The sequence below is a fragment of the Falco punctatus genome, assembly GCF_963210335.1.
Source record: "Falco punctatus genome assembly, chromosome: 9".
Classification (NCBI taxonomy): Eukaryota; Metazoa; Chordata; class Aves; order Falconiformes; family Falconidae; genus Falco; species Falco punctatus.
In genome coordinates, this window is record NC_137589.1 from 16537451 (window position 1) to 16554569 (window position 17119).

At 38.0% G+C, this 17119-nt stretch overlaps 1 protein-coding gene across 1 annotated transcript in view; it reads right to left on the minus strand.

Annotated features, from left to right (window-relative positions):
• The window catches only part of RTKN2 (rhotekin 2), a 201605-nt gene that overhangs the window by 921 nt on the left and 183565 nt on the right, over window positions 1–17119 (minus strand). Inside the window, 5 exon segments of the mRNA XM_080402759.1 lie at window positions 1904–2011; window positions 3975–4140; window positions 10937–11068; window positions 12057–12163; window positions 13878–13972. Of these exon segments, the coding sequence (XP_080258885.1) occupies window positions 1904–2011; window positions 3975–4140; window positions 10937–11068; window positions 12057–12163; window positions 13878–13972 (608 nt within the window).

The window sequence follows — 17119 nt, forward strand, 5'->3', positions numbered from 1 at the left end:
ATTAATGGATGAAATGGAAAAGATTACATATGCTTTCAATGAGATAACTGTTTTCATGACTGCTAGCATTAAGGCAACAGGGTAGGCATTGATATTTCTTTCCAAGTAAAAGCAAAAAAAAATAACATACTACTAGGAAACCTATATGTATTAGATACTAAACATATTCTGTTGTATAGGGCTTTGAAAATTTTGTTTCACAGAAGGCTCATGAAAAGTCTATGACTAAATATTCCTGTGCTTCCAGCCTGCAGAAAATGGGACATCTTTACATAAATCATTTTTCTTTATGTGCTTTAAGACTGCCTTGCCCCATTTCTTATCCCTCATATTAAATTTTCTATGCATACTGCAGTAATACTAGCCTCAAACAGCAGCAATATCTTTTCTATTGCAAGCCACACTTTAATGATTTTCAACACCTTTTTGAACACAGGTTTTTACCCATAGAATCATGTAGGTTGGAAAAGACCCTTAAGATCATCAAGTCCAACTGTTAACCCAGCACTGCCAAGTGCACCACTAAACCATGGCCCTATGTGCCATATCTACATGTCTTTTAAATACCTCCCAGGGATGGTGATTCCACCACCTCCCTGGGCAGCCTGTTCCAGTGCTTGACCACCCTTTCAGGGAAGAATTTTTTCCTAATATCCCATCTAAACCTCCCCTGGCACAACTTGAGGCCATTTCCTCATCCTGTAGCTTGTTACCTGGGAGAAGAGACTGACACCCAGCTGCCTACAACCTCCTTTCAGGTACAAAGCAATAAGGTCTCCCCTGAGCCTCCACTTCTCCAGGCTAAACAACCCCAGTTCCCTCAGCCGCTCCTAAGACAACTTGTTCTCTAGACCCTTCACCAGCTTTGCTCTCTTCTCTGGACATACTCCAGCAACTCAATTCCTGTCTTGTAATGAGGGGCCCAAAAATGAACACAGTATTCGAGGTGCAGCCTTACCAGGGCAGAGTACCGGGGGACTTTGAATACTATAAATGAGCAGGAAAAAAGCCTGGTATATCAAGAGCGAAACAGTTTCACGTTCTGCTCCTCACTGATGTACTTGAGCATCAGTAGAATTACACTACCCCGTTACCTTCGTAAAACTTCTATATCGTTGATTTACTGCCTTCCTGCTCTGCATTCTTAGCTTAGATAGGGCTCTCTTGACTGTTCAGTGCTCTGATGCATGGTAACTCAAATGACCCACATGGCATTTTGAGCATCTTCACAGTTCCAATCTCAAGCAGTAAGCAGTCAGGCATTTAGAGTTGTACAGTGTTTCTCAGCCAATACTGCATTGGATTCATTAAAACAAAGTGACCTACTTTTTCTAGTCTGTAAATATTATTTCTGTAATGAAACTATTAAAATAATCCTGCTGCATACCATTTTGCTCTGTGAAAAGACAAGTCTCAAATACACGCTTGCTAGATTTTCCAAGCATATTTTTCAACATCATTACCAAAGACCAGACAATTAGGTAAGTTATGTTAGGTAAGCCTTTAAACAGCTTTAAGAACAACACATTAATTTAACGCAACTAGTTAAAGACGTTACTAGTTGGCAGACTGGACTATTTCACCTTTACATTTCCTGAGCTTTTTACTGCTCTTATGATGATTGTTTATTTCTACTGACAGCTTTTTTGAATGTGTTCAGGGTTCCCTAGTTACAGTTCAGATTGCAGATTTTTTTGGCTGAAGGTATAAAAATGTATTCATTATTTGTGCTATTACAAATTCAGATTTAATATGAACTCCTTGGTATGCAATTATGTTGCTCTTTCATTGTCTGAATTGTCCTTGAAAAACTGGGTGTTTCAACATCAACACCAGAAGCCATCTGAATACAGACAATGTTGTTTCTGTTACCCTGCAACTTGAAAAGACAAATCCCACTTACTCATATCATGGTAGACTGAGGTCGCTTCTTTTGTCAAGAACAAAGGTGGTTTCCGTGGTGACATAATCTCAATTTTCATAAGTTCTTCACAACAATGTTTCCACTGGCCTGAGAGAGAAAAAGAGAACAATGACTGGAACTTAAACACTTCAGCTTGAAAAAAATTGAAGTTATTCGGTTGTGTTAGGAAACTATCTCCAAAGCAAGGCTTAACAGTAAGTATTTACTTCTGTTTAGCAGGAATGCTCAGGATGCATTTGTATTTTCAACTCTGTACTCATTCTCTTAGCACAAAGGTCATAAGCTACTACCTTTAATTTAAGCATCCCAGCACTGCTGTTATACTATGAAGGTTAAATATCACAATTTGCCTTCAAATCCCCAAACACAGTACAAATTCACAAACACAGAAAAAAAAATCCTAAAAATATAACAATTTAAGGTTAGGGAAACTTCGTGAAGTTATCGGGGACAACCTCCAATATACTGCAAGCTGGATGTTATACAACTATGTTACAATGTTTAGTAAAGGAACATTCTGTCTTTAATAGAGGATAACTTGCCTTTTATCCGCTAGCAGACAAGGAAACCTCTTTTTCTATTAATAGATTTTGACCTTAAGGAAAACAAGACACAGTAAAATTACTTTGTTCATACCAATCATTCCAAGTTTTCTGAGCACATTAATTTTAAGAGAATTTTAGAACCAGAGAAGAAAAAAGGCATTTAAATGCCAAGTGACCCATTTTTTCTGAACCTAAGGAAAACGTCTCAAAAAATCCATGGGTATTCTATCTATAATGAATAAGAAGTAGTTCTTTTACCCCACTCTACGGCTAATTTAAAGAGGATGCCCTAGTTTTTGCTTGGTGTGTTTCTTTAATTGATAGAGCCTTTTTTCATTGTAAATCAGAGCTAGAAAGGACTAGGAATACAAACTACAATACTGAGTTTCCACAACCTCAGTTCACTGATTCCGTTGGTGTGGCCTCTGACTGAAGACTGGTATTTCATTAATTGACCTGGTTCTGTTTCCTGACCTGGTAAAAACTACTATCAGGAACCAACTATACTTTGTCAATGACAGCGTAATAACTGACAGTTGTTCTCTACTCTTCATAAACCTGTGAGTCAAACTACTAAAGCAGAGTAAAAAAGACAAAGACAACTTAATCTATATAGTTCTTATAATAAATATTTGGTGTTAAACAAGCAACACAGTATACTACTTCAATACCGTTTCACTGTCTTAAACCAATACATGAGTTGCTTCTCTCATGTAAGAACAGTGGTGTTCCAGGTCAGCCAAAGGATAGAGGTACCCATTTATCATCTCATTTATATCATCTGTTACAAAGCCTCAGGCACAGCTTTTACCAGGTTCAAGTGAGCAGTGTGTATTGCATGACTGGATTGGAGTGTGGCTAGTTGAGCATATTCCTGTGTGACAAGTGGTACCAAAACCTTAGAATTACCAACAGAATCAAGTAATCCCTATTACAAAAAATTGCAATTTAACTCATCCATAATATTGCTGAGCAAAGAAATCCCATATACATGTGCCTGCTTGCAAGGGCTGGCTGAATCTGCATCCCAGCCAAGGTCCCAAACAAATCCAGCATCCTCACCACTTCCCACTAAGGCTTCCATGCCCAAACGTTTTGTTCTGGCAGAATCTCACAAAACCAACACACCACTGGTAGGATGCCCAGGCAGAGGTGGACTCTTCCTGCTACAGTGGATGAAGAGATGGTGAGAATTTAGCAGTCCCTAAAAAAGATTATCTAGAATGCTGCTAAAAGAGACCAAGTTCTTTTGAAATTGATGGACATACTCTGCTTCTGGTTTCCTGCAAAAACCCAGACTGAACACGTGGACTTCGGTTTAGTCAAATATTTGCCTTCCAATGGCTCAGACCACCACCCAATATTATCCCAGAGAACATTTTTCTTCTCGTCATTGCAAACAAAGGCTTATGAGGCAATTCCAATTCAAATTGTTCAAAGATTCCTTTGATGTTACATAACACCCCACTCAGAGGGCATGCTGCCAGTACTGCCTGCTTACTTACTCAGATCATAAAAGTGCTGCCAGAAGGCCTCCATCCACTTCAGAAGTTCATCCCTACTGTCAGTAGCAAAAAGTTGCGTCACAGCCTCTCCAGACACAGGATTGATAACAGAAAAGTTATTAGTTCTTCTCTTGGAGTCCTTATCCACAGCTCGAATTCTTGTTTCCTAGGAATGACAAACTGTGTTAATGAGTTACTGCTCCAACTCCACACTGGTATCACCTTATGGCCAATGACAGTGTAAGGGGGTTATCATTTGGCTTTTTATTTAATCCAGATTAATTTCCAACTAAAAAAAAAAAAAAAAAAAAAAAAAAGGAACTAATGTCAAGAACTGCTTATAAAAATATTTTCTCGTAAAACTATTAAAATGGCATAAAATAAAGGGAATGGAGCACAATTATTGCAGTTCTGAATTACAGAATGTACATTGTACATTTCCCCTCCCTCTGCCTTCCCCAGTTCATCCCACCCAGCTCATTCTTCTCCACAGTAGTTTAGTGGATAACATAACAGCAAGCAGCTCCCTTTCCCTGAACTCTTCAGCTGGACAACCACCATGTTACAGCTGTTCTTTAGGTCTCCCACTGTACTTCTGCAGGCCACTGTTTATGCAATGCATTCTGAACTTGTATCTATGTTATGTTATCTTAGTGAATCAAGGCATTCAGGAAATTTAAAAGGAAACTTATCTAGTCCACATTTAAAGGAGCATTTGTAGCAATTACCCATACAGTTCTGCTAGAACAAATTTCCAGCATGAAAAAGCATTTTGCTCCGATATAAAAAAAAATAAATCTTATTTGTAATTTAAAAATAGATATTTTCCTTTTCCTTAATTAGAGAGAGCTACACAGAAACAAAAATATATATGAGAAGTATATCACAAGTTTATCAAATGTCTTCAGTTAATGTTAGAAAGGCTCTCAGATTATGCAGTGGCACTGTTACAGCCAAGCCATCCCCTTCTGTTCAGGGATGTAGTTCAATTGATTTTTATCATCTAGACTAGACCCAGTGGTATTTTCATAGTATCTAGGGGGCTTGTTATGGTATTACTACAATTCGAAAAAGCACTTACCTCTAACCGAGTGGGGAAAAAAAAAAATTCTGGGTAAAATACTGAGAGATTTTAGTAAAGATCTGATAAAACACAACTGAAAAAATTTCCAGAACACAACTCGTCAACACCGCTGCTCATCACGACATGATGAACAAATTAAAATAATTAACATCGCTTTATTTACAAAAGTAAAAGCAAAAATCCTGGGAATATCTTTGCATATACAATTCAGCCTGACTGAACAAGCAATAACCTATTACAACACAGCTCTTAAAAGAATTTTTGGCATACCCAGGAGAACAGCACAATCCCAAATCCTGATGGGATGATGAGTTTTGGCGCCAGGAGCCAGCCAGCGCCCTACAGCTGGTCAGCCCCAGAGCCTGGTAGGACACGAGGCTGCCTAATGCGCATTAGGGCCACGCAGTGCCCTCCTGCTGCAAAAGGGTGTCCCCTGGCACGGGGAGCGCCCTGGGTTTTGAAGGAAGCCAACAACCACAGCCACGATTGTGTCTGAACGTCTCCCATCTGGATGGACAGTGAATCTGACCACAAAGGTGGCCGCAGGGCATTCCTCAAAATACAGTGGGGACAGATCAACAATATTCCTTTTTACACAATTCAACCAAATGTCAAACATCTGCTAAAGATGTTAAACATACACCTACAGAAATTAAGTTTACACATGGGATCCCATGGGGATAAGACTAGTTCTGATACTCAGAAAAACAAAAATTATTCTGCAGAACATTCCCCAGATTTTTTAAATGCATTACTGAAGTAACCATTTGAAATACCAACAGCTGCTTGTAGCATATCTGATGGATATGCTCATTTAAATTCTTCTGTCTAAAAATAGGAGATGAAGTAATTCATCCGTAAGTGCTCTATATCCCATTAACTCAGGTAACCATAGATACCAGCAAAAAAATTAAATCAAATAGATTAACATTTGACAGGTAAGAACTTCAAGCGTACCATACACACAAGTTTATTTAATGATGTTTGCTGCAGGTTTTATCCCACAACTATAGTATTATTCAAAGGAGATAAATCCTCAAGAAACAATCTATATCTGATGCTTGAATATTTAAGGAATGATACAAGATGCCATCACAGTAATGGGCTGATGAATTTACCAAGCTTGGGTGAATTACACTACATGCTCAGTTCTACTTACAAGCAAACAAAAAAACCCAACAACCAACCCAAAAACAAGCCACCACCACCACCCCCCAAAAAAACACCACAAAAAAACCCGAAGTGTCTTAAAAGGTACCATGTTATAATAAAGTTCAACTTTTTGCAGTCTTACAGACAACTATACCAGCTCTGCTACAGCTATTGGAAAGACCAGAACAACCAGTGAACCAGAACAGGAAAAACTGAGTTGAATCTTGAACTCAAATGACTCTTTCAGGGAAGGTGAAGCCAGTTTTACATCCTATATGCAAAAGATTATCTTTCTGAAGGTGAGGAAAGACTAAAAGAGAAAATTATTATTTTTTTTTAAAATGCAGTGTAAATATGAACCTTCCCCTATACTTTTTTCCCCCAAAATAAAAAAATCTCTTTGCCTGGTAATACCTCTCTGGAAAGCTCATCTTTTAAGCTAGGGTAAAAAAAAACAACAAAAACCAACCAACGCATCCCCCGCCCCCCCCCCCCCACACACACACACACAAAGTAAAGAAAAAGAGAGAGAGGTTTTTTTATTGCTGAGGTGCAACAGTTTCCTGCTAAGGCAATCCCAACACACTGAGGAGCACGGGTTATAAAGATCATTTGAAGACATCAAAACAAATTACAGTTCTTGAGATAAACATTGAATAACCAAAGATCCAGTTTGGTGTATCTATTTTAAGATTAAACAAACCAAATCACATATAACAAACTTCCTTCATGTTTTTAGTACCAAAAAAATAAACCAAGAAATAACACAACATCACTGGAAACAAAACATAACCTGTTCATGTGTTGGTTTATGCTGTAACGTTAATAATTTCCATGGGGTCTGTTTTAGGCAAGCAGGGAAATATGGTTACATTTAAAATTAGACTTTCAAACCGATTAACACACAAGACCGAATTAACCCTATCAGCCACAAATATTTCTTCCTTTCATCTTTATTGTTTTGTCAATTTGTATTAATGTAACATCCTTGTGGCCACTGGATGGTGAGTATAACATGTAAGTATAATATGGAAAAGCAAAATTAGGATTTCTACATGTCATTTTAGCTGTCTTTGGTGCAATGCAGCAGCTAAAAATCAGGAGGAGATGGCATTATATGACCCACCAGCGTTCTGTTGAGCACCAAGGAGCCATAAAGCATAGTTTCCAAATCACTCGATTTGAGCATGTGTGCTATAAGGTCCACCATGTGGGATGTGGGTATGATATACGCTTCCCCTGCCTGCATCCACAATCTCTTTCAAGCAACTGCAGAACTAAATTGAGCAATGTGATGTGAGATACCAGACATTTGGAGGCACTTAGTCTGTGCTTTTCCAAAATACTTTCACATGTATGAAGGCTTGTCTAAGCCAACCAGCGGGACAAAGTCCTTACTACAGAGAACACAGATATATTTTCAGAGCTGCTCTCGTTTCACCGCTGCTGGAGTTCCCTGACGCACACAGAGAATATTATTCATATTGCTGGCTCCCTGAACGTTCACATGATCAAGAACTCATATTGATATCCTTCTGCTCCAGTCCAAGGGTGAACTCCCTCGTTCCCCAGAAATAGTGCATGGTTCCCTTGAAGTTATGCTGCTGCAGCCACTGCTACATTTTCCAATGAATTTCTCTACCTGACCAAGCTCAGAACAGATGTTTCAGCAAGAATTGTCGCTCAAAGTAACGGCTTGCAGAAATGCCAGCTTGATTTTGCCCTTCCACTCCTGCTACACTGTTTAGCAACCAGTCCGTGAACCTTGAGCCCACGGCTGCAAACACTTGTTCCTCCTCATCCTGTTCACCGCAATGATTAACATGAACATGGTGATAGCTCTGGGCCTGCTGCACTGTGTGGCACCACAGCAAAGATTGCACGAGCAAAATACTCCAGGAAAGAAATCACAGGCCTACATTAATTTGAAGCAGTGTCCCAGAATTCCTCAAGCTTCAGGCATACATGGCACAAAAAAAGTTTTATGATCTGTGGCCAGGACGCAATAGAGTATGTATTCCAAATACTGAGCAACTAATATGAACCACTGGCACATGCACCAATTTGCTAAGCTATCAGGTGTAGGCAAGGTCTTTATTATTCATTCAAACTAAAGAAAACTTGAAAAAAAAAAAAAATCAGGAACTGGCCCATAAGGAATATTTCTTGTTCAAATTGGATTCCAGCAAATTTTCTTTGCTACAGAAAATATCATTTCTCTTTTCCTACTTAGTTGTGCAATATAATATGTTATAATCACATTTAGCTGGAACAATAATAGTAGCACTTGCATAATAGGAACTGCAGAACCATTCTTGCTCAACAGCAGTAGCAGTGAAGTCATCTGAAGTTGAAGTAATGACTTTGCTGGTCTTAATGGCTTCTTCAAGTCTCGATTCAAAGGGAATGTGAAATAAGGCTATCAGTGTGAATATTTTCCAGAGTTTCTCATAAATCCCAATGATTTCATTGCTTTTCAGAAAGTATCTTTCAATTACATGTAAAGGATCAGCTTCACATTACAAATGAAAATGCCACATATGCAACCAGAAGAGATTTTAGTTAAAATGTCTAGAGTTGATGTTCAATTTCAACTTTCATTTTAAAACGGCTGTTTCTATAACAACATGTAGCAGACAAGCCCATCTGATTAGTCTGCTTTCATTTAATCCGTAAGAGAAATTTCATAACAAAGGAATCAAAAAATATCTGCAGGCAATAAGTTATTTTCAGGAGAAACTGTTTAAGTAGTAAAGTATCCAAATACATTTTAAATTGCAATTTTTTTTTCTGGTTTTAATTTAAATTGAAGAAAGATTCGGTCATATTCTCTAGCACCCTGACATTTTTGTAAAATGGTTTAAGATACATGATTTATGTGCCTTCTGTATGTTAGCTTTAAGGATACTCTGCAAACATATGGACAGTCTCCCAGCAAAGGCTTATTAAGCTGGATTTTATGTTCTAAGTGTATTGGTAACTTGGAAGAGTAAAATACCTTAGTAGAATATGGTTATTTTAAAAGGAAAAGCAAAACTAGGATATAGACCAAAATAGAGACCTCCAAGGAAATATATGAGGTAGCCTGATAGATAATTTTTTAAAATATTACTGTCACATTTTAGAATATGGATTTAGTCATTCTATAATTTATTAAAAAGTTTACCACTTAACTGATATTGTGAACAGCCAGAAAACAGAGTTACAGCAAAGGCTGACTAGTGCAATTAAAAGTGACTGAAGAGGTAAGCAAGTAAACCTGCCTAAATATATCACAGTCTAAACATGTATTTAATATAAATGCATGAACAAGTGGAAGAAAAAATGGCTTCGTTAAAGGATCCGGCACTAGCAGAAAGGTGTTTTTAATCAAGGAACCAATTTAAATCTCAGCACATTAAAAAAGAACTCCTAACCCAAACAGGTCACGTTGTTAAACCTAGTTTAGATGTTTAGTTTATATACAAGTCTCACTCTAGGCGAGAAATGCAGTCATATTTTCCAGAAGCTTTAAAGCCACCAAAAGCTGATATTGCTGTTGTAAGAAGCAGTTCTTTATTACTTTACGTCCCTGTGCGTTCCCAGACATAGCCTAGCCCCTTTCTTGTACCACACAAGCATTTGTGTAACCACATAGTGAACTGGATAAGAGAATTTATTAAAGGGAACCACAGTTGAAAGCCAACCTTTCTCCTGCCCCCAAAATGAGCTAATTTTAACCCACATCAGTTCCCTTGTCCAATTCATCAGTCAGCTGCCCTAATGCCTGCCCTGGCATAAAGCAGCGCACCAGCCTGAACAAGCAACCAGACAAGAGGAATGCTTCTTTTAGAGTTAGTGTTGGCATCAAGCATTCAGTGTAGTACAGCAACAGAATCCAGATCAACCTGTGCTGAATGCAGTTTTGAAATATGTCTATTTACTTATGCAAGATGAATCCAGCTGTGTCAATTGCAAATAACATTAAATTCCTCTCCTCATCCTTCTATGATATTAACTCTTGATGACTGCACCAAAAACAGTTTTTGAAAGCAGCCGTTCACTTTAATGCTTGCCATTCTAGAAGGTCCTTCCAATAACATTAAATACTTGATGTTTCTTTGGCCAAATAGTAAGTAACAATTTAACTTTATGTTTTAAAGTCAGCCTTTCCAATCCGGGTGTGAAAAAGTAATAATGTCATCCTAGAGAACAGAACTTCCAAAATTATTGTGCCCTGTACAAAATGAGTATTAAGAAAAGCAGCTTACTTTAAGGCACTAAAATATTTTGAACAACTCTCAAGCTCTCCTTCTAATTAAGACTGTGGCCAAATAACACACAACAAAAAAGCTTTTGTTAAAATTCCACCTTGCTGAGGACACAAATCTACCAGAGCATTGCTAAGGGACTGTAAGCAATACATTCCCAAGGGCTGTCTTATGGAACTGTCATATAACAAGTTATCATTTTTCCTACAGAAAAAACATCCTCCTTTTTACCTCTATGTTAACCAGCCTAATGCAATAGAAGGAACTTACAGCTACGACATGTAATGTCCTTGCTAAAAAATTCAGTGACTGCAAATCTCAGTGAAGCATATCCCACCCAAATGCTACCTATAAAGCATGCTGCATACCAGCAGCGTAGAGCCCAAATGACTGTAGGTATGTCTTAAAATAAAAACTACCTCCCTCAAAATAAACAAAAAACCCAAACCAAAAACACCCCATACAACCAATTTTACCTTGTTGATGGAAATTGTCAATGTTGGCTCCAGTTTGGCCTCAATTTCTTCTGGCGAGTAGTAACAACAGAGTTTGCCACCTCTTAGTACGCAATACAGCCTCCTCCAGCTAGTTAGACTTCCTATCATTTGCTAAAGGGAAGAAATAGTCAGAAATCACCAAGCAAACTAAAAATTAAGAGCATATTACAAGATATAGACAGATCAACCCTGTGTGATCAAAACTTAGCCACCCTAAATTCTTTCCTAAAACAAAGACTTTCTGTTGCAAAACATTTCAGAGTCATTGATTTTTTAAATGCTAGCAATACTTCAAATGTCTTCTGATGTTTTACAGTTTTCGCAGATTTATTGTCAGGTGACACTAACAATACAGAATCTGCTGGTTCATACAGAATGAAATCTGGAACTGGTGTCTGCTGTAAGAAAGAAACCACCTTTATTAGCTACAGTAATTACACAGTAAGAGAAATAAAGAGTATCTCACCTTGGAAATACACAGTACATTCAACATGTCAAAGACATTTGTCTAGAATTTCCACTTTCACAGATTAATTTTCTGAACAGCTTTCATAAATGCATTATAGTTTCGCAACGAGTTTAAAGCCTGTAATTCAGCACTCCTGACAAATGACCCAGCCCCTCTGTCCCTCCACTATCACCTTCTTGTTTGCCTAGTTGTGCAATGAACCAAAATAGAGAAGTAAACTGAGTTCACATGAATCATTTTTGAAGGGATGAGTTTAAATATGGCTCGGTTCAGCAGTCAGGTTCACCATGCTGCGATATGAACTCTTGTGCACAATGAGAGGTATGTACAAGGATGAGACCCACGGGGTTATTAGGACTGCTACCATCAAGTACCAGTCCTTATGTAACAGCCTAAATAATTTTATCGATAAGCATGCCACGGAAACATTTATTTCTTCACCCTTAGCCACTGAAGATACTGTTTGTAAATGCAGCTGTGAGATAGAATTTTCCCCTTGCTCTAAGGAGAACAGGTGAAAAATAACAGTTCTCAAGAAACCACTACAGGTAAAAGCAAATGTTTTAACAATTGACTCTTAGTGACAGCTATTAACAGAAGAGAATGTAAACACAAGCAAGGTCTTCTCACCTGCTGATTAAGAAATCCTGCCATCATATCCCTAGCCATGCAGGAAGGCTGAGCAACTAAACGGCAACACATGTTTCCATACAAGGGAAGCCAAAACGTAGATTCCTCTGGGGCAAAAGAGAGACAAACACTTAGTTCTGAACATTTGCCCTAAATATATAGTTTAGCTTTCTACATCAATTTTTACATTAAAATCATAAATGTAAATAAACTTTTTTTTATATTTAAAGACAGAGTTTTCATCCTGTAGGATTAGGCTAAAAATTATTTTTAGTCTCCACTAAATATTTTTAATTAAAAAAAGAACTCCCAAAAGAATTTCAAGTAAAAATGGAGACATTGTTTTGCAAGAACAAGCTGTTCTCACATTAAATATAGCTCTAAATCTCATTTCACAGCTGGAGCCATTTTGAAAGTTAAGTACACTGGCCACCTTATCTAAGCAGGATCCCTGAGCCCATCCCATCACGGCACACTGGTACATTTACACACGAGCACTTTGCTTCAGCTTGCTTTGTTAAGGCTTAGATTTTGTATCTATTTTTGTCTTCAGCACTAGAGGAACATCCAGGATTCCAAGGAGTTTCTAATGAATTGCAATGTCCCTCCTTGCTCAGCTCTGCTCTGCAATAAGTGCTCTCTTCTTTAATTAGAAGCAGGTAATACAACCTTCCATTCATATGACTCTGTCTTTGGTCGTGTTTTAGAAATGCTTGTAATGAACCAAAATATCCAGGTATGTAATTTCTCAGACTAAGTTATGTAAATTAATAACAGAAAAAGGAATTTGAAGAAGGAGGACTATAAAGTACTAATAAAGAAAGGCTTACATATATCAAAGATTCTCAGAACTATCCATCCAACCCTTCAAGAAACAAATGCCCCATAGATCTTCAAATCTGTACTTATTCAGAATTAATGAAGTGTAAAGAACAAAATTCTCTTTGAGGTTTAAGTTTACCCAAGTAAAGTTCCCAGAAGCGACAGTGAAATACAGTGAAAGTCCCATGTCTTAACTTAACAATTAGAGGGTGGCTTATGTGCTTATCCTTTCAGAAAATAATGGACAAAGTATCAGAAACTGTACTCTTGCTACTTAAAACACCACCTTCAGTTGCAGCGTAATTGTAGTCCCTGTGTAAGCATCTAGGCCAGGGGTCCTCAAACTACGGCCCGTGGGCTGGATACAGCCCCCCAGGGTCCTCAATCCGGCCCCCGGTATTTACAGAACCCCCCGCCAGGGGTTGGGGGGGGAACCAAGCAGCCGCAGATGGCTGTCTGCCACTGCATCCGCGCGCTGGCCCCCTGGTTAAAAAGTTTGAGGACCCCTGGCCTAGGCTGACTGCTGTCAGCTTGTGCTGCTCCAGAGCTGAAGCACAGCGACCAGTGCAAATTGCGAGCACGCACGCTTACACCCTGTGTTAAACCTGAGCCTCAAACAACCTGGCTGAACTGAAGCTATTTTTCTACTTTCCTTCTGACTACAGAAGAAAAAGCTGTTCTTCATTCTGATATCCTTCTTTGGTTGTGAGGAAGGGGAAATAATTTGTATATAGCTACGACTCATAAGACCCAGATGCAAATGACAGAATAAACTCCCAAAAGAATTAAAATTTCAGCTGGACTTGAAATTTTACTCAACTTGTAGTTTATTCAGCTGTGTACAGATGCCTGTTATAGAGCCGTTAAATATTTTATTAAAGTTGTTCTATATTAAGTATCAAGAAAAATAATCTCTTTAAGCTCTTTAGTTTACAAGAGAGAGAAATGCAAAATGTTACTGGTTTTTTATTTCCTTAAATTGGTACCATATGTACTTACCATTTCCTGTAATAGTGAGGCTGTGGGTCCTGAAACTGTCCTCGGCACTCTCCAGCCCCAAAGTGGTATGTGCTAGCAAACTGTACTTCGCACCACTAAATGTGAAAAAAAAGGCACATTTAAACATTTCTGCTTCATGCTGCTCAGGTAGTAATTAAAGGGTGTCTAGACACATCTGAGATAACACATTTGGGCACACGGGAACACCAAGGTGAAAGGCAGCGCCTGTCAATGACCACAGATCCGACCTCTTCCCACAGAGCTTCCATTTCTCTCGTTTTCCTTATAAACTAACACTGTCCCACAGTCTGTTCATCTGCTTCCTATACCCTTATCTCCTGCCTCCACCCTGTGCGTGCCTCCCATTCCCCCCACCCCACAACTTCCAGGCCAGCACCACCAGGCTCTTTCCATAGCCACCTCTCTTGGACCTGCCAACCAGGAGACCTCCGTGGCTGCTGCCTACAAGCTGGGCAGGCTCACACTTACTGCTGAGCCAGAGGCTGCCAAACCCAGGCATAAAGGCTGTGCTGTCCAACCTCTCCGTACCCCAAAGAGCCTCTCCTCTAGTCAGATACCAAGTAACTTTTAATAACTTCACAACTTTCATTTCTAGGCCTAAAGCAACTAAACTTGGTAATAGGTTCAAAAATTGCTGTAGTTAATAGAACAACTGATGATATAAACTTTATCTGACAATACAGGTTAAAAATTAAAAGTGCTTTACATTGGTCCTCCATGTCACTCTGCTCTTTCGCTTTGCCCGTGTAGACTACACTTTATAAAGTCATTTAGACACTGTTAAAAAATACATATATAATACTGTGATTCTTCACATCCAGAAATCTGTGCAGAGATCCTACAGTCAGTTTTGTAGCATAAAGGACTCTCACTTATTGTGCTTACAGGTTTCAGAATGTTTTATCTTTGTTTTGGATTTTGCCTGGGGATGGGGGTGGGGTGGGGAAAGTCACATTTACAACTCAACACAGTGCATGTGGAATGCAATTCCTGGAATAAACTAGTATAAATTTGGTACATGTTTAACCTTTTCCCCCAAATACTCTTCAGATTCAGTAACAGATTTACAGTCCAGCAATGCATTAAGAATTTGACCTGGGTAATGGCAGTTTAAACAAAGTTCACAAGGAAACAAACCCCTCAAAGTCACTAACTACTCTCCCTAACAGGATTTAGCATAAGTTCCTTAAAATATCTTCAGTACAGCATAAGACAGCTTAGTGGTGTAAAAGGTGAGAAGACAGTACTGAACTAACATCACTAAAAAAGTAGTTTTCTATCATAATATTTTTCAAATGTTATTTTTCCTAATAGCACAGTAGGAACATAAGTTTTTTAAATCTTTGGTTCTGCAGAGGAACAAGGCAGATGCTACCTAGCCATAACACTAATGAAAGAGGAGGAGGAAGAGTAGTAAGTTTGTTAGCAGGGAGGCCTGTTACACATCTCTCTCCAGGAAACAGAAAATTAAATATGATATAACATTCTGGGTGAAAAACCACTGCTGTGAAATGTTTCAAGAGGGCAATCCAAACAAAAAATCATCAGCATTTGCATATATTCCCTGCTAGACTGTTCCCTAATAAAAGATTCTGCGCGGATTATGTTTTGCCATGCATTTGAACAATACATTATGATTCTATTTAAACTGTACCAAAAAGTTCAGTTCCTTCTCACAGATAAAACTTCTGTGCTGATTTTAAAGTTACTTTTTTTCTAAAGCATGACTAATTACCACAACAACCTTGGGGGGAAAAAAAAAAGCTATTTCACTTTTAAAATATGCTTCACGGTAACATTTTCATTCTAAAATATAAGTAATTCCTTTCGGCTACCTACAATATAATTTAGAATAGACTTATCTGCAAATATTTTCAAATGGAACTGGTTAATCAGGATTGTTGACAACATTTTGCCTCTACATTTCACAGAATTGGCTAGCTGCCTTAAATGGCAGTTTCTTTGTATAACAAAAAATAATCTCCCTGCTGCATCTCATTCAGTACTTTGCATATCTATAGTATTTTTCCATGTAATAACTTTATTAAAAGAAGAAAACAAACCAACCGGCTCATCTCCACAACATGCCTGTGGCAAAGGCTTGTTGTTAAATCTGTTTACTGATCAAGAGACAGAGGCACCAAAGTTGCCACACAGACACTGGCGTGGGAAGGTGTAACTATATCATCTTTTCTATCAATGCACATTAATTAATACATTTTTATTCTTATATTTTTATTAATATATTTTATATATATTTATTGTTATATTTTTATTTATATATTTTAATAACAGATTCCAGAATCTGTTCCAGAATATTAATCCCAACGTTAGAAATCCCAATCTTAGCTCACTCATTCAGATATAGAGTGTGGATTTGTGAGTCAGAAGAAAAAAAAAAAAACAACAAAAAAAGTAATATGCTCGCTTTTCAAATAGATCTTAAATAATAAAAGGTAAAAACAAACACAACCTTCAAGTACTAAAAAGAACCCAACTGTAAAAGGCCATCAGATTAGATTACGTACTTCCAGCAAAATACTACTATGAATTCGCCCATTTAAACATAGGACACTGAAGCTGTGCCTCCAGCCCAGAGGAGGACAATACATAAAAGGCAGTAACAACAAGTCCACGCACAGGCCAGTTCTGCAAGTGAATAAACATGCACTTCAGGGACTCTCTCCAATGATTTATCCAAACAGCTACCTAGTTACTCTGGAATTCAATAGTATAAATGCACTAAACATTTTCCTTCTACAACAAATGTAAAAAGAAAAAAAATTAAGTTAGAACAGAAAATTAAGCAGGCAAAAGAGAGTATAGAAATGAAAAGAGAGATAATAAAGAGTATGGAAAATGTCAGTATAACTGAATTTAACCAGCCTAAGCAACAATTCAAAGAACTTTATCACTAAGCTTTTGCAAAAAGTTACAAGGCTGACAGTTTCCTCACTAACCAGGGAGATTTCTAAGCCAAGATGTTTCACACAGAGGGATCACAGGGTTTTTGGAAAACAGATTTTCTTCCATGTGTGCTCTAAAAAGAAAAAGGCCTGTACAAATGAAATCTACAGAGAAAAGGTGTTCATATAATACAGAAAGTTCTCTTTTTTTGTTGCAGTTTAATTTCACCTGCTGGACTGGTAAAACTCTCTGGGAATACTTGAAAGATCTCTTGTAATTTTGCAATTTCTTCCCCTTTATAAGGGCTACATACC